The sequence below is a fragment of the Lynx canadensis genome, chromosome C1 (genome assembly GCF_007474595.2).
Source record: "Lynx canadensis isolate LIC74 chromosome C1, mLynCan4.pri.v2, whole genome shotgun sequence".
Classification (NCBI taxonomy): Eukaryota; Metazoa; Chordata; class Mammalia; order Carnivora; family Felidae; genus Lynx; species Lynx canadensis.
In genome coordinates, this window is record NC_044310.1 from 123,609,703 (window position 1) to 123,628,869 (window position 19,167).

General features: G+C 40.3%; 1 protein-coding gene across 1 annotated transcript in view; it reads right to left on the reverse strand.

Moving 5' to 3' along the window:
* Positions 1–272: 272 nt before the first annotated feature.
* NCKAP5 (NCK associated protein 5) overlaps positions 273–19,167 on the reverse strand; it is a 579,104-nt gene continuing 560,209 nt past the window's right edge. The window contains exons 15-18 of the mRNA XM_032594105.1: positions 7,304–7,618; positions 4,393–4,529; positions 791–923; positions 273–310 (exon numbers count right to left, since the gene is read on the reverse strand). Of these exons, the coding sequence (XP_032449996.1) occupies positions 273–310; positions 791–923; positions 4,393–4,529; positions 7,304–7,618 (623 nt within the window). The remainder of the gene's footprint in view (positions 311–790; positions 924–4,392; positions 4,530–7,303; positions 7,619–19,167) is intronic.

Here is a 19,167-nt window from a genome sequence, read left to right on the forward strand (position 1 = left end):
CTGGAAACACACACGCTTGATAGGTTTTCCCTAAAGCAATATAGCAGTCTTGTTTTAAAAAAGAAAGTCATGCTTTCATCATATAATTGATAAATTAGTATTAGAAAAAAAGTTGATTAGTATGAACAAAATGATTCTCCATTGCATTACTGAAATACTTTGGACAATCCAGAGTAGATTACAAGGAAAGTAGATCCCAGATCCCAGTTTGTGTTATGGGTCCATTTGTCCTCCTGTAGCTATAAGGAAAGGCCATCTGAATACACACATTTTTAAATGCCTAGGGATGATGGTTTTTCTGCTGCCAATTCTGATTCAAGAAGAAAATACAGTGAGCAAGTCTGAACTTCAGAAACAGATCTGTTCATAACGGCATGGCTCACAGGTGCAGAGCTACACAGCACGATATTAGTAAAAAGCCTGGAAGACTCCATCCATGGCTCACTGGATGATTTAACTTGCCAGAGGATGTAATTAAGAACAAAGTTATCTTTCTAGTCATTCCTTCATTACAGAGATAACTCAATTGGAGACTTTTTGGGAGATGCCAGATTTGGAAATAAAATCCTTATAGACTGCACTGAAATGTCATGAAGATTATACCAGAAAACAAATTGATACACATAGACAATCTTCTGTACATAGCAGAAAATTAGATCTCAGGAGAAAACGCGGGGCTAAGATGTAAAGTCAAGGGTGGGGGCATGGAGGCAGAGTACTGTGAAAGGCAGAATCAGCGGCTTCCCAGAGAGAGAGGAGCCCCGAATGCCCAGGTGCTCCCAGAAATTACCTTGGGTGGCGCTCTTCATTGCTTTCACTAACTTGCCCCTTCCAGCTCCAAAACCATTATTTCCATAGTGCAGGTCACTGTCACTATCACTGCCACCACTGGCAGAGTATGCACACATTCTGGGTACCTTGTCCTGAATAAGTAATACGAGACTGTTAAGATTATTCACGCAAGTCAAAACGGGGCAGAACATCCTGTGAGAATGGCAAACAGTTCACAGTTGGCTGTCATTGTGCGCACAGAATTCCATTCTGCTGCCCCACCCCCAAGAACAACTCTGCTTTTCCTTTCTATCTGCCTCACGCCGAGCTGGCACAGTTTACTCAATTATTGGAGCTGCAGAAACAGGGCTGTGGTAATGAAGCCATTGACCACTCGGAAGCCATTGTCCCAAGCAGAGGAAAGTCCTTGCATTTACCTGCTCTGCATTTTGTACCCTTCTTTATGGGATCTTATTTTTCTCAAGTGCCTATTATGAGCTGCTCTTTTAAGCCTAATGGCTTATTTGTTTAACTGATCTCAGCATTGGCTTTCGAGTATCAGAGGGTATGAAAAAAATCAACCTTAAGCACAAAAGAATGCATGCTTGCCTAATTTATAATTTTCTTCTACCCCTTGAAAGGACAGGAGCCTTTAGAAGTGTGTGATTGCTAACCCGATATAATCCTTGAATCGAGTGAAAGTTCATGGGTTGAGGGACTCAGTCTCCCCTCTTGCTCACATGCACACACAGCCTGACTCTTGAGACATCACTGGTGTGGTGATGCGGCCCTGCCAGGAATTGCTGAGGTGGTTGATAGTGTACAAACCATTTCCCCTTTGTGCATAGAATCAGAATACTAGATCCAAGATTGCAACCCGGTGTACGGAATTATAAAAGAATGTCTTTTAGGTTTGAAGGCTTTCCCGTTAGAGCCTATTATACCTCACCCATCCTAGACAGTTCAGGTACAGATGTATGGGATGGGTCTCTAAAGTCTGTTAGGGAGGATGTCATTCAGTTGGAAATTATAAAAACTCATTTTAGGATGTAAGCTCCCTCAGCTAGGGTTACAAGTTCAAGCAACAATTCATTTCCTTTATACCTTCATTCATGTATTCATTCATTCACCCATTTAACAAATGTTTATTGAGTGTCTATTCTGTGCCAAGAGGTGTGCTATTCTCTGGGGTTACAGAGCTCAATACAAGAGATACCGGTAGCCCAGCAAGGATGATGTCCTCATGGATAAGTGTCCTGGCTGTGGTTCTACGGGAGCCCCACATCTAGAGTTCCAGCAGGACCCCAGTAACATTTTCTGGGTGTGATGAGATGCACATTTTCATCTCTCCATTCAATAAACACTAGTGGAACCAGGCACTGTGATGGTGCTAGAAATATAAGCTAACTCTTGCTTCTAAATTTCCTTCCCTGGTAGTCAGCAAAGCAGGGTTCTAAGTTCCAAGCCACAGCAATCACTCTCTCAAATCAGAGCAGGATTTCCAGTGGGCAGAGCTGGGGCAGGATGAGGGAGAGAACCCCAGAGAGGGGTATGTATTTGGTGGGCATATATGTTGGGGGAAGAGTGTTCTTCCCTCACATACAGGGGGATAGCAGTCCCCGGGCTGGCACTCAGTTGTTATTACATTTACTTTCTTGGACTTGCCTAAACCTCTTTGCCACTGTCACCACCTGTTGGTTTTAAATGATTTCCCTTCCAACTCTGGGTGTCTTTAGGGTTTTCTCAACTTTCCAGTTCCCAAAGCAAGCACAGAGTCCTTGGGACAGCCCATGGACCAGCAGCATCAGCATCACCTGGGAATCTGTCAGAAATGCTTGGACCTCAACCCAACAGTACCAAATCGGACATGGTATGCATGGATCTATAGCTGTCCAGGTGATTCTGATGCCCACTCAAATTTGGGAATCATTGATTTGGAGGAGTCTTAACATTTTTATGTTTAAATTAAGGCGTGATAGGGGCGCTGGGTGGCTCAGTCGGTTAAATGTCCGACTTCGGCCCAGGTCATGATCTCACAGTTCATGAGTTCAGGCCCCGCGTCAGGCTCTGTGCTGACAGCTTGGAGCCTGGAGCCTACTTCAGATTCTGTGTCTCCCTCTCTCTCTCTCTGCACCTCCCCAGCTCATGCTCACGCTCTGTCTCTGTCAAAAATAAATAAACTTAAAATAAATTTTACATTAAGGCATGATAAAGTACACTGGCTTACTCTTTTCCCATTTAGGCTCCTGCTCTAGAGAGGCTACCCTTCTGAGTGTTAGACATGGAATTCTGAGGGCTGAATTCTAGTCCTGACTCCTTTCCTGTGGACCCTGAGCATGGTCCAGCTTCTCTCTGGAGTTGTGTTCTCTGCTGTAAATTGAGACTCTGGGCCCAGAGGGTCTCTCTCTCTCTCCTTTTCTAATTTTTTTTTTTTCAACGTTTATTTTATTTTTGGGACAGAGAGAGACAGAGCATGAACGGGGGAGGGGCAGAGAGAGAGGGAGACACAGAATCGGAAACAGGCTCCAGGCTCTGAGCCATCAGCCCAGAGCCCGACGCGGGGCTCGAACTCCCGGACCGCGAGATCGTGACCTGGCTGAAGTCGGACGCTTAACCGACTGCGCCACCCAGGCGCCCCTCTCTCTCCTTTTCCATAACACCATGCTGAGGTGCTAAAGGCTGAAAGAAGGTTCGGCCCCAGTGACTGTGGGGGACCCCAGATGTGGGCTAATTTGGTTATCTTCTCAACATAAGTTGGTAGAAACTCTAGTAGAAATAACAATGGGTGTGCCTAATGCCAAGATTGGGAGAGGCAAAGGCAGCAGGAGTGGGAAGAGTCAAGGAAGGGTGGGGGAAACTCTGATAATTGATCCATATGTTCCTCTTCCCCCACAGTGTCACTACCAGGTGCCACCAAAGACACTGAAGGGGCCCACCCCCAGGAAGTTGAGAAACAGTGAACAGTTTGAATATGGCCCAGGTAACTAGCTGGAAAAGGTAAACAGGAGGAAGCCTAGGAGAGAATATCAGGTAACCCCAAGGGATGATAGAATGTCCTTGAGCCATGAGCAACTTCCCAGGTCCAATCACACATCAGGAGGCATATGTGTGCCATCTCAGGGTGGATGAAGATCCCATAGCAAAACGATGGGACTGAAGACACAGAGATCTCACTGACACTCTGACACTGGCAAGTCACTGGCCTACCCCAGACCTCAGTTTATTCCTCCCTAAAAGAAGTATAATTATACCTCCTTTATCTGTCTCATAGGAGCAAGGTAAAGGTTAAAAAGTAAGAAGAAAATAATGAAAAAGTATCACTGAATCATTCTCAGTGGTGTTCTTATCTTGGGAAAGTTCTATGCCACCTAGTCTGGACAGATCATCTATGCCTCAAGAATCTAGGCGCAGATCTGTGGAGGCGTTTCACTTCCTCCCAACAATCCATGCTATCACTTAATAATTCAGGCAAAAAGGTGAGCTCTGGACCTTAGTTTTTATTCACTGAGCCAATGGCAAATTTGATTCAAAAGTTGAATCTATTGTAAAAGTGTTTAAGGAGATCATTGTTCACCGTTGGGGCAATAAGTGGAGGTACCCTTCTGTCAGCCTCTCCCTTACCTGGGTCTCAGCCGTGGGGGCTGCACAGCCCCAGTCTGGAAGCTGCTCAGTTGCCATTGTGTTTTCGGCATATTCAAATGATGAGCCGGTCTGAGGCCTTGGCTCTGCTTCATTCTGCTTTTGGGAATTGATTTTTCCTAAATGAGAAAATGTACGTCAAACCACAATCAGCTTTCTTCAACTCTTTACAAGTTCAGGGAGGGAAGTGAGGGAGACATTCAAGAAAAAAAAAGTCCAAATACACTCAAAGCTGGGTAGCCCAACATTCTGTCCCCTGTAAATCTGTGCTAATTAAACATCTGCATTGCATGTTGTGTGTATCTGTAGAGGATGTCCACCTTGGAGAGCTGAAGGCAAACTTTCCCACAAAACGTTGATAGACTTTTCACATTAGGAAGAGGTTAGGGGGAAAATCATTTGGGAAACAATGATTAGTCCTCAAATAGTGTTATCCATCAAATAACAAACAGGTTTCCTTTTTGGATCACTTCTCAGAACCTTCATTGTGCTACTGGAAGTTGTCATGATGTCCAAAAACAGGATTTGAATTAGAAGCCCTTCCCAAAGATACTTGGGCAGGGAACCCTTATTTTCCTAGAATACCCATTATGGTCATTCCCAATGCACTCATAATGTACAACGGGAAACTTTGCTCTTAAAGATCTGGCAGGGCAGTGCTTCTCAAGCTTTTATGTGCATACGCACCAGCCGAGTTTTTGTTAAATTGCAGATTCTGAATCAGGAGGTCTAGAGTGCGGGTCTGAAAGTCTCCATTTCTGAAAAGCTCCCAGGCGATCCTGATCCCAACTAGCCGATGGATCACACTTTGAGTAGCAAGGGCGTAATTAGCAGGGAATGATTAAAGAAAGTGCCTCCATTACCCTTAATAGTAGATTAACCTGCAGAGTGTACTCCTTCCTTGTGCCAGAAAGGAGAATTGCTATTATTATCCTCCAGCCTCAGTGATTACCGACAGGACATGCTGTGATAGCCTCTCAACAGCATTCTGCTTGTGAGCAGAAGTGAAGTAATTGTATTTTCATCAGCACTGAGAGGTTTGTACAGTTACCTCTATTTTTGATAGGGGAATAAGTGAAAAACCAATTCAAATACAGGCATTAGGGGAGCCTAGGTGGCTCAGTCTGTTGAGCATCTGACTTCAGCTCAGGTCATGAACTCACGGTTCATGAGTTCAAGCCCCATGTCGGGCTCTGTGCTGACAGCTTGAGCCTGGAGCCTGCTTCGGATTCTATGTCTCCCTCTCTCTCTGCTCCTCACCTGTTCACATTCTGTCTCTCTCTCAAAAATAAATAAAGATTACAAAAATTAAAAAAAAACAAAGAAAACAAATACAGGAATTAAACAGGAAGTGACTCCTCCTCTAGGCAGGAATAACCTCACTCTCCTTTTGTTCCAGCTGGTTTTCCATTCCCTGGCTTTTTAATTGAGTAACCAATGGCCATAGAGAAAAGAGAAGCCTTGGAAAGGCAGCCCTACCTCTGGACCACAGTGATGGCATCATTTGATAGATAGGAAGCTTTGGGGTGGGAGACACAAAAATACCCTGCAGTTATGTTGACCTCACTCTCTACCATATACTACTTTTTTATAACTCTTCATGACAATTTAATTAAGACACAAACCTCCAAAATCCAGCACAGTGGATATTAGCAGCAAGATCAGAACAATCTCCTTCCAATCCCCTTCTTATGAAGCAATTCAAGGCTTGTGGTTTCTATTCAATTTGTTATAATGACAGTGTTTAATCATGAAGTCTACTTGGCAGCCCGCCGCTGAATTGAGGTCACACATGTGACTATTCAAGCATGGAGCATATAATCTATAACTAAGATCTTGCCCCTGAGTCTCTGGAGGCTGTGTCATTAATTAACAATGCATTTATTTAAAAAATAATATGCATTACAGCCTTTTAAAATGTAGCCTTGGCTTGAAACGAGCAGAAGTTTGTGATGAAACATTCATGGCAGTTAGTATTATTGTATGAAGAACTCAGCCATGGGATTAGCTCAATCACATTTATTCAAAGATATTTAATTAAATGCTTTCTTTTCTAATTTCTCAAAAGCCTATAGTATAATTTCTACTTGTGGCTCCTTTCTAGTCATCAAATTATAAAAGAAAGTGTTTAGAGTTCTCGTTCATATGCTTATGCACGTCATAAATGCAACATAAGCCATGCAAGTTAAAAATTATTTAGTATCATCCTGCACTGCAATAAATATTTTTAATCTTGAGGGAACAATGAAAAAAAAAAAAAAAAAAACTTTGACCCTTAGCCTGCTCCTGTCTTTAATCATGGAAGCTTGTTTCAATTGACGGTGACGAAGGGCGGTACGTCTCAGTGCAGAGGCTCATTCCACTGCATTGCAGCTAATGCACAATCTACTGCTGAGATATCAAACAAAGTTTTTTATAGTTCAACATATAAATATATTTGAGCAGGATGGGAATATGTCAGAAGACATACATTTCTGGTTAGAGGGCAAACAACATTTCAGCTAAATTTATGTCTTGAGGCTAACCTGGTCTATATTCAGATTTAGGTTTTACAAGATAAAATCCTATGGGTATGTTGTGTGTTTTTTTTTTTTTTCTCTTAATCAATTTATATATCCATATACCTGTGCTTAGATGCTTGTTTCCTTTATATGTGTGTACACTCTTTAATGTAATGCTAAGAGTAGATGATGTTTAACAGTCGTCTTTTTACTTTTTGGTTGAGGATTTACAGGGATTTTCGTGCATCCACGTTTCCATTGGGCAGAGGTCACTGACTGACCTCCTGGTGGAAACCTTCTCTGCTTCATGTTTTCCATTTTTTTTTGTTTTTTAGCAAGTGCATTATTTTGGTATGGAAACAATCTAATTTGGAAGGTCATAGGTGTTTTACCTGAGGAGGCTGGTTTGGGGAGGCGACTTTCAAGAGGACGCATCCCCCTGGTGGTCATGATGGGGTCGGATGTGGAATGAACAATGGCATTATCTGCAGAGACATGGCTGTCTGCAGAGGAAGGCACTTCTCGTTCAAGGGTCTGAGCTCTGATAGAGGAAGATGCACAAAGTGTTGGCTGGAGAGGCAGGATGGGTTCGGTGTCCTCTGGGGAGTCTGGGTGGCATATGTACCGCCCTGTGGAGCGATTTCCAGAGTCTGGGAGTGGGAAGGTTCCGATCCCACTGTCCAGTGTCCTCATCAGGCAGTTTGATTCTAGACAAAGTAACAACATAGTGAGGATTAAAGAATATTCACATAAAGGAATAAAAGTATCACAGGCATTTGTATCTAATCTGGAGGAAGGGAGATATCTAGAAGGAAGAAATACTATTAATGGGGTAGTAAATTTCCAGTGAGTGGCATCATAAGATTTAATTAAACATGGAAATACTCCCTTCATTTAATATGAGGTAAGGCAGCCAGCCATTCCTGGCAGTGAGAGTCACATATACATTTTCCTGGCTGGTTCTCCAGAATTATCATACAAAAAGAACAGTCATTAGAGACCAAAACATATTTTTGGTAAGCTTTATTTCAATTGGGAATCATATGACTTCAACCAATTAGGTGAAATTTATTAACCGAAATATGATGAGTAATGAGCACACATAACACATTGAAGTGATGTCCTGACAAAGGTAATTGTGCATCTCTTACATGAATTATCATCCACTTGTCAGTTAACGGAGTCTCTGGCCTCTCAAATTTAATTGTGAGGGCAAGTAATTCACATGCTACAGGGATCATCCCCAAACATACCTTACCCATGATAACATCACTGTATCAAGTGGGCTTCATTTGGCCCAAGTGCCATTTGAAGTCAATTTGTTGAGAAGACCACAGAGCCACTTCATGTCTTTCAGTGACTTTATGCAGTGACAAAACCCATCAGTACCTTCGGATATCTTGTCACTCCCAGAGATCTCACTACTCCCTAAAACAAATCAAGTTGATTTCACCATATGGGGGTAACATATTCTGCTGTGTCTCATCTTTAAGAAATTTTATACACAGATAAAAATTCAGTATCTGAAAAATTTATTATGTATTTCACTTCTAAAATGGTGGTATGATTTACCAAAGCCAATGAGACAGCTTCCAAGATCTGTTTGTCACCCCAAAAGTCTCATGTTTATATGACAATCTTCAAATAAAGCATCCTTAGTAAAGTTTTTGTCAGCAGCTTATACATCTAAGACTAAGTAAGAGGCACAATTCAGCACCCTTTTAGGCATGGCAGAGAATATAACGGAATAGGGCATAATCTTTGCATCAAGAGGCTCAACAGTGAATATTTTACAGTGAACAATGGTTTGGAAAATGGTAAAGTCAATAACTATTACATGACCCCAACACAGGATTCTTAACCTCTTGAGGTCTCAGGTTCCTCACAGGATTGCTGTGAAGATAAAAATGTTTGCCAGCAAATTTCTAGAATTGAGAATGACACCAAGCATACTGTGAAGCGGCTGGAGGAATTAAATAATGAACAGTGACATACACAAAATACTTAGTATATATATTAGATATTAGCAGATAGTTTATCCATCAGTGCTTTTCTTACATAATCGCCTTTGATACTGAGCAACTAGTATCAGAATTCCCAAATCTGTCCATTCCCTACTCTCTTCCTCAAAACCTCTTTGCTGTAAATGAGTGGAAGAATTCTGGGAATTTCCTAATAGTAAGGTAAAAAACCAAAAGGGTAGGGGTGTGGACAGACGTGGTTGTTGTAAGTTCTAGTAGGTTTGATGCTGGTTTTGGAAGCACTGGGAAGACAGTCCCTATCAAAGGAGAAGCTTCTGTTTTCAAAGGGATATTTAGTGGGAAGATGCAGATACGCTCTTGCATTTAGCCATCTCCTATGCTATCTGATCTCAGATACTGGTTAGGGATTGCAGGGGCCTTGATTCACATGACTATGTTCTGGGGTAGGCTTTTGTTTTGCAGGATCACAAGGGCTAAGTTTTAGCTCCATTCATTTCAAGGCCTCCACCTGGGCAGCTTTACTCTCTATCAATTTTAAAGATTATTCTTTATCTTCTCCATTCATTTTCTCCTCAATTAAGGGGACCTGATTGTTACAGAAGGGCCTTTTTGAAAATGAACAGATGTTTGCATGGGGAGGCATTGCCAGAAGAGTTCAAAAAAAAGACCCTGCTATTCAGAATTTGAGGTCCTTTTTTCATTTTAGCCTAGAAACACAAAACCCCTCGGCTTTAGCATATCTGTGCGTTGTACTTGGGGCAATTCTAAGAGGCTGAACTACTTCAATATCTTACAGGAGCACATGGGTCTTCATCAGAACTGGTCCAGTGTCTCGGAATGGGAAATGGACTCAAGGCACACAGCAGCGGAGGTGTGTTAGTCTCCACGTGCCCCAGGCTACCTCCTGTAATAATTTACTCCCAGCACCTTCAGGACTGCACCTGAACTAAAGAGTGCTCAGCAGGAGGAGGCAGGTGGAGCTCTTTTCCTTTTGTGGGCATGCATCATCAAATCCAGTTACTTATTGTGGCCAAAGGACTTTACTCCTTTCTTTGCATCAGTCTTCATCTTCCAACCTTATACGGTAAGAACTATTATCACCATCTACAAATGAGGAATCATAGCTCAAAAGGTCCAAGTAACTTGCCCAAGGCCTTGCACTATAAAAAAAGAGTTTGGATTTGAATCCAGTCAGATGTATTTACAAAGACGATGCTCTTAACAATCAAGCTATCCTGATACTTGCCCAAAGTACGGATAAATCCAGATGTGGGGTCCACTCGTTTAATAGCCATTGAGGCAGCCTTGTGAATGCAAAGCTCACAGAATGCCCCTCTGCTCCTAAGCAGGAGTTCAGCTTCTCCTATGGAATTGGAGCAGGTGCCTGAATTCTAGCTGGTTCTCCTGCTCCCCATCCTGAGGTCTGAGTCTACTGTTGACATTCTGTGTCTAGGTGGTTGTTGCCCCATCATGCAAGATGCCTGCACACCCTGATCTGCATGGTTCCTGAGAACCACTATTGCTCAGTAACTCTTCCCTCTGCCTTCTTCAGTTGCATCCATAGACTTCCATGCCAACATTTTTCTGGCCTTAATCTTTGCTCTCTGGACTAGGTGATAGGCATTGTCTTCAAGGGCAGTTTTTCTGGCTTTGTCTAAGAACTCTCTCCCCTACAAGTATTTGATGGGGAGCACTGAATCCAATCCTCTCAAATGGAGACTCAAAAAGCAAAATGAGATCCATGGCTGCCTCTTTAGTGAGCTTCTGGGGAAAAGCCACAGACACCAAAGCCTGTGTGCGCTGGCCTGGCCTATAACACAAGACAGAAAATAGGGTAAGGAGGGGTATTGGGTAGGAAAAATGATGAAGGCTGTTTAAGTATGGTACTCTTTGGAAAATACCAAAATTTTCTGGTTTCTGTCTCCTTAAATCATTTTTCTTTCCCTTCTTTCCTTTTACAATACTGTCATACCAGAATATATAAAACAGGACTTTTGGTATTCCTGAGTTCTCAGATTCTCTGAGAAGTGTGTGACACTAAACTCACAAACCACTTGCTATTAAAGTCATTTTTTATTTCTAATAATTACAGATGCCAAATGTAGTGAATTTGAAGAACTCATTTGTAAGTACCTATGAAAAGAGGTGTAGACAGTCAGGGACTCAGACACCATATGCCAAGTTTCACCCTCAAGCAAATTTCTCCAGAATTGCATCAACCTTTGGAGGTGGAGTTTATATTGAAAAATGCTGACCCCTTTGTTATGTACTTTCTTTAAGATGCTGTAAGTTTCTCACAGTTCATAAAAATACTGTAACCTGAGAAAGTATAAGATACTGTACTTCTGAAGCCAGTTTTTTTTTTTTTCTGAGAGAATTATAAGAACCACAACGTAATTAAATGGCTGTGATAGGAACCAAGTTCAAAGTGGCAAGCTGACCTTGCATCTCAAATGAGTTGACAGTCTTGATCTTGACAAGACTAAGTTCACATTTGTGGCTGTGAGAACAGATGCCAACAGGGCCTTGCTAATGAGTTCAAGGGTTGGGTCTCTGGATGGACCAGCAGGTTTCATTCTTCCGAGGTCACCAATCATTCTTGTGACCCTGGTCAGCCCTTCCATGTACTTCTCATTGTCCCATTTGCCTTTATCTCCCATTCTCTCGAGGTTAAGTTCTCTCACTTATTTGCACCAACCAGCCCTAGACATTTCATCAATGACTCACAGTGGTGCTTCCCAGTCCTTTTAAAGTCATGGCACATACAGAAATTTGTAGCTCACTGAGGAAAACACTGGCTACACCAAGGAAAACACTGGCTACTTGAGAGCTGAGGGCTCACCATCTCAGCACCCCTGAGTCCCATTTAGGGTATCAGCAGCAGAATGGCAGGGAACTTTTACAGGATGGATTCAGAATCTTTTGCTCACCCCTCGAATCTACCACCTTGTAGATCTCTGGCAGGCAAGGAGATGGATACCTTTTTGGTCTCTTAGCAGCTGATACAGAAATTTCTATGCCCTCCTTCTTTGGGAAAAAAGCTCAGAGTCCTTGGGTTAGGAATACTGTCTGGCATCAAAGCTTCAGTACAGGGGAACTTTACTGTACATAAAAGGGAGAAAAGCAGCCCATGAGTGGGTGAGTAGCCAGAAAGGGTGAGGTTCTGCATTGGATGGTGGCAGAGAAGAAATTCTGGAGAAACCTTTCTACTGCAGATTTGTCAACTGTTAACTTAGGGTGCACAATGTAAAATCCCCACTCACTTCACCAAGGAGCATTAGCACTTAATGATCCTTGTACCAGAAGCCTCAGCAGGTGGTTTTAGTTTTCTCATCTGAAAATTAGATCATACAGCCTTCTTCATGGGGGAGCACTCAGGACTAGAAACATAGCACCTAATACACATAGCATGGTGCCTGGAGCAGGCACAGAGCTAACATTCAGAAAACAGCACAATTCTCAAAATCAGTGTTATTAGACTGTAAACATCCTGAGGGCAGACTGGATCTTATTAATTTCTTATATAAGTCCATTCCTGATTCTATATTTTCTTTTTTCAACAGTATGGTAATTATATGCTGATAGAGCTGATAATAACAATAGGCTGATCAAGTATTCTCCATCATCAGTGCTCAGCACAGCACCTGACACATAGATAGTTCTCACTGAGTGTAATGAAAAGAACGGGTGGAGAAGAAAAAAAAAAAAAAAACAGCTCTAATCTTTAGAAAATTCTTCCTGAAATTAAATTGAATATGAAGCTTTCCTTTTGAAATCCCAATCGGCTGCCTTTTGTTCTGACTCTAGCAACCAAAGAAAATAGCTGACTTCCTTCTTCTGTATAGCTATTTTTCACATACAGCCAGACTTCATTAATTCAGATAGCCAGAGGGATAAGATCATTGAGAATTATTGGATATTTTAAAGACCAATTTCTTAAGACTTCCAAGCCGTTAGAACAAGAGTCCATGACCAAGACAAAGGACAGCTCTTGGGATGATGTTTCGGTGTCCTCCTCAGTCTCCTGCCCCTCCTCCTCCACCCCCCAAAGCATCACTGGTCTGAAGGTTTCAGATCTAACAGGAGCCAGAGTGGCATCATCACCCTGGCCCTCATCCTCAGGAATTCTTGATGCCATGCTGAGTGCTGGAGTCCCACTTGACATCAGTGCCCTTAGTACTGTAAGAACTAAGCTCTTATAGAGTCAAGTTCCTGGGAACATTTGTAGTGAGTAGATGAGATTATGCAGTAACGTCTTATATGTATTTACACAAAACAATGAGTTTCTCTCTTTTAAAACAATTTGTTCTCTCATGTGGATTGTCTAGGTTTCTTCCAAACTTGTTTTGTACTATTTCTTTACACAGTAATGTTATCTTTAAAAATAGCTGCAAAGGGAAAAGTTTATTTCCAGCACTGTTTCAGTTAATATAAATTTCCAGGTTGGTGGAATCTGAATTAGCAATGATTTTGAGTGTTTGGAAAATGTGGCTGATTTTCCCTCAGCCTTCTCCTCTACGGATTAAAGTGTCTCGAACGTTTTCTCACACAATTCTCTTTTCTCACACATTTTTGTGATCCTGTGGCACAAATCTTAATTGCTTGAGTTTGTAAACTCAAATTCCTGGTATTATTAATGTATTTGTCCAAAGAGATTATTTCACAGAATAGGCTTGACAAAACCTGACTTGAGTTCTAAGTTACTCAGAATATTCAGAAGAATGAAGTGAAAAAGAATAGGTGAAGTGGAAAGGAACAGGCCTCAGAGCCGGAAAGAGAAGGCTTGAAGACCTGTGGGGCTACCTGCTAACTGTGTGACAACAGGGTTTGGAAACTATTCTGACCGCATACCATGACAGCACATTTGTAATGAGCCTGGCACAGTGCTCATGACAAAGCAGGTGCTCTGTAAGTTTCACAAGTGGTTGTGAGGGAAAGGTGGGGGCCCCTCACACACACTGTCATGGAGCCCAAGGTAAATCAAATTTCCATCTGCGTGGTTAGTATATTACTGCAGCACCTGGGTACATTTTACCAAACAACTACCTTGTGGTTGTTTCCTAGGAGATTACCTTTTGGCAACCATTTCCTTAGGCCGGGGGGTGGGGGGTGGGGGGTGGGGTGGGGAGGGGGGCAGTTAGCTGATTGTAATCATTAATGAGCAATTGTGAAGATCGAGCAAAGTACTTGGAGTTGGCTGCAAGCTGCCTCATATATAGAAAAGGTGGAGTCTGTTCTCTCAAGAAGTCCATTTTGGAGTTGGCATCTGAAAGGCTTTTTAAAAGCCTAGATGAATGATGTTTACTGATGTCGCTTTACCTACAGACTTATTACATTCTTGGGGAACATTCAAAAATTAGTAAGCCATGATTTTCAGTTAGCAAGGGTACGGCTCATCTATCCTAAACAGTGTACTTGCTCCCATGCAGTGATCTACCCTCTCTCATAGAATCAAACAAACTACTTTAGTAACCGCTGATTTTTGTCCTCTTAAGCACTAATAAATCCTAGAAAAGTGGAAAATTTAAAATCCAAACTCTTTTTTACTTTGAGCGTTTCAATCCTATCTACAAGTTTCAGCCCAGAAATGCAGTGAGGATCCAATACAATGCACCAGCCAGAAAGGGTGTCTATATGGGTGCTTAATATTCATGCCACATTATTAATTGGCATGCTTTCTTCTAATGCAAGTGGTCACGTAAATAAATCTTTGTATGAGTTCTCTCCAGGTTCCTAAACATCTTTAAGCTATGTGCAGTGTTGGCACCAGAAATTTAAACCACAGATGGGAGAACAGATCTCTTTATTTGCACATCCTTCTCTTCATCTGTATGACTGAAACAAGTTAAAAAAAATAATCCTGTTGCCAACGCCACAACAATTACATGGAGGTTATTCATTCTGAGTTGGCTCCATGGTTTTTTCAAAGTCGTCAGAGATGACTATATTGGCTATTTATTCACAACCATGGGGTAACTTTGGCTGTGGCATTAAGATGACCTTTTGGAAGAGTAAATTCAATTTGATGGCTTTGGAATGCATGAGAATACTCAGCCTCTGAATTCCAAGTGGATTTAAGCTTTCTGAGACTTGAAAAGTTTATAGAAGAATGGAAATTTGTTTTCCATTCCCCAGCACTCTCTTTGATATAAAGGAAGACCTGGATGTTGGATGTTGGGGGTCTGGAATTCTATTACACAGGGAATGAATATGAGAAAGAATACAGGAAATTAACATGACAAAAAATTAGAGGGACAAACCAGACCATGGAATTTCTTTGTAAAGATGAAGACAAGTTATTTAAACTGACATAGAAGAAATGCCACCTTAGGCTGGGGTTGGTTTCTGGTGAATAAACATTCTGCATCTGATAGTAGCATCACATAAAATACTGTAGTGAGATGTCATTTAAGAATATAAACTGGAGAAGGTTAGAGATGGGTTCTAAATGCCCATGTAGACCATCAATTCATAGAAATACTTCGTGAATTTAGTCCCATATGCAGCTGGTAAAACCCTTGAAGGAAAAAAACAATCCTTTGCTTGCTATGTGTTCCTTCCTGTCACTGACACTAAAACAACGTTTAAGGTTCTGAGGGTGGTCTTGGTCTAGTATTTTGGGATTTGTTATGCAACTTTCCAAACCCTTCTTGATTTTAAAAATGTTAATAATTATCTCTATTCTCATATCCCCCCCAGACTGAGCAATCTTGAGATCTTCACATATTCCTTCATTTCATGCTATGCTACTATGCTTGTTGTATAAAACTATGCTCAGACTTGTATGCAATATTTACTGTGATATAGAAGAGTATGACCAGTATGGTTTAACTGACAGCATCTGTTTGAATTGGTCAGCTGATCTAGGAACTTTGATCACAGACTCCTACATCCTATTTTGGGAGTCACCACTTCAGGTCAAAGTCTTAGATGATGAGTATACACATAGATCCCTCCTAACTCCCCAAAAAGCAATGCCTACCCCTTGACCACTTTCCTATCCACATGTCAAGTCTTGCCCTCTTTACTTTGATATTATTCTAACTTAAAAGAAAACAAAACACAAACACAGTATTCTCATTAGCCAAACTTTCTAGAATATAACAATGTGGAACCACAATGGTTCCAGCCCTGATCTGTGATCACAATGTTTTATTTGGAGAAATGCGAGCTTATTTCTCCCTCTTGTTTCCTGTTACCCTTGTTCATTCTCTATCCATGACAGAATTACTCTATCCTCACCTTTTTTCCTCCCAATCTAATTATAACTTAGCTGTCTGCATCTTCTTTAAATATACTTTTGGACTGGTGCTCATGAACGGCATGTTAAATATCTAAACAAATGATGTTTACAGATTCTCCTTTGTTTGCAGACTCATTATATTCTCAGATTACATTCCCAAATTAGTAAATCGTGATTTCCTTGTAGAGAAAGTACAGCATATCCATCCCAAAGGTTATCCTTGAATCTGTTCAATAATCTAACTTCTCTCCTACATTCATTCCATCTCTATCTGTCCTGCCAAAGGAAGTGAAAAGTTAAACAATTATCTGGTGAATCTGATAGACACAGATGGCTCTTATGGGTAATTCTGTGTCTCTAAATCTCTTTTACTCCATATCAGGTTTTCTGAATTATATGGACTACTGCCTCTATTCTCCATTTCACCTGCCTAGATAATATCTGCTTTGATGAAGCAACTGAGGGAAGGGAGGAAAGAAAATAAATTGGGGGTAAGGTGTTGCAGGAAGAGATTCAAAACAGTTTGATTTGGCAAGAAGCATATAAAAACAAACACGGGGAGATGCAGACATATCAACTTAATAACAGATAAAAATTTATTAAAGATGTTTACAAGAGCTAAAGCATCTTATGTATTATTACCCAAACTTTTTTTATATTAATTTTTTACATGCTCTAAAATTGCAAATTATTTCAGTTTGTTCATATTACTGTAGTTATAGATATTTAATGAAAGCCTCCAGAAAGATACAAATGTAAAGTTCATAGATGTTTTTCTCCATTTGTCTCTATTTAATCAGTCTCAATGATTTTTTAAATTATATGCAGAAAGGAAGAAAGCCTGAGTCTTCATACTCCTAAACTTTTTTTTTTTTTAATATTCACTTTAACATACCTTACTTGCTTGGTTCAGGATTTTAATTATTATATGGTGATCTATTTTAAATGAATATTTAAGGACCATTTATTTTTCTTTTATGTGACTTCAGTTGAAATGTGGGTGAATAGAAGGCTGAGGTTAATGTGAGCCTATCTTTCCATTTCAGCTGCCACTCTCCACTCTCCAATATTCCATGGTTGTCTCTACAGGAAGATAATAAAGAAGTAATGAAATCCAACAGACCAATGGATATGGATATAGGTAAAAATACAGAGAGGTTTTTGCTTCTGTCCATTAAGTATTAACTGCAACAATGCTATTAAACACTTTTTCAGATATTGGACAGTAGGCAGCATACGACTTGACCTCCGAATCATGGGAAACAAATGAGGTGAGCCCTACAATCTCCCCAGCCTTCTTCCTGACTACCGTTTCCAGACTGAACTACAGAGAGAAGGAATACAGAGCCTGCAGGTCCTGCTGAATTGAAGAGATAAATATAGGTGCGTGCGTTTGTGGGGTGGGGTGGGGATCAAGGTTGCTAGAATTTGCAGGGCTGTAAATTGTAAAGAAAAGATAATAGCAGAGGTATGCCTAAAGTCTTTGGCCCTGTACTAATCTGAACATGCATGAGGTAACTACATTCATGATGTCAGAGAAACAATTACTATGAAGCACTAAGTTAAATAATTTATTGAGCTCACATAAAGCTGAAAATAGTTTATGTTTCCACCATTCAGGGAGGCTAGGCTTTCCAATATATGGGTTATAGGCTAGAGTTCTAAGAAGGGACATACTTAATAATGAGGCTAAATTATACTTTGAATAAAGGTTTCCCTGAACAAAGAACAAAACTTTCCCTGAACAAAGAACAAAACTTGAGAGTAAGCCTTGAAAAATAAAACTAATCTGCAAATACTTTTAAAAGAATCCTAGAACAAAGTCCAAAAATTTTTATAGGACTACTGAAATCTGGCACCCAACAATGTAAAATTTATAATTTCTGACATCCAGTCAAAAAGCACTAGGCATGCAAAAAACGGAAAAATATGATCTGTAATCAGGAGAAAAATCAATCAATAGAAACAAAAGCATTGATAAGAGATAATGATGTTCAGGAGAAAAATCAATCAATAGAAACAAAAGCATTAATGAGAGATAATGAAATTATCATAAAGAACCTTAAAATGTTTTTTTTTTAATTTTTTTTAACGTTTATTTATTTTTGAGACAGAGAGAGACAGAGCATGAATGGAGGAGGGGCAGAGAGAGAGGGAGACACAGAATTGGAAGCAGGCTCCAGGCTCTGAGCCATCAGCCCAGAGCCCGATGTGGGGTTCGAACTCACGGACCGTGAGATCATGACCTGAGCTGAAGTCGGACGCTTAACTGACTGAGCCACCCAGGCGCCCCAAGAACCTTAAAATATTATAGATATTATAAATATGTACAAAGTTATAAAGTAAAACTTGAACATAATTAAGAGATATCAGAATAATAAAAATACTCAATGAAAATTATAGACAGGAAAAAAACTACTAAAATTGGAAAAAAAATACACTATCTAGGATTTATAACAGATTAGCAGAGATATCAGAAAAGAAAAAACCAACAGTGAATTTGAAGACATAACAATATAAATGATCCAAAATAAAGTATATAGAGAAAAAAGACTTAAAGAAATAGAGCATCAGTGACCTTAGAGTCAAAATGAAGTAGTTTAAATATGTATAACTGGAGCTCCAAAAGGAAAAAGAGAAAAGAGAAGAAAACTTACGTGAAGGAATAACCAAAAATGTACCATATTTGATAAACTGTAACCCGAAATCTAACAGACTCAATGAACCCCAACCAGAACCAACATGGAGAAAACTCCAGTAAGACATATCATAATTAAGTTGCTGAACATTGATGATAAAGACAAATCTTAAAAGCAAATGAAAATAAAGATACTTTACAGAAGAACAACGATAAAACTGACAGTAGACTTCATGTCAGATGCTATATAATCCAGAAGTTAGTAGAATTACATCTTTAAAGTGCTGAGAGAGAGAGGAAAAAAACTATTAACCTTATAAAATTAATTTCAATTAATCAACTTTTCAATTATTGTAAAGATCAAGGAAAAAGAAATATTTTAAAAACAAACAA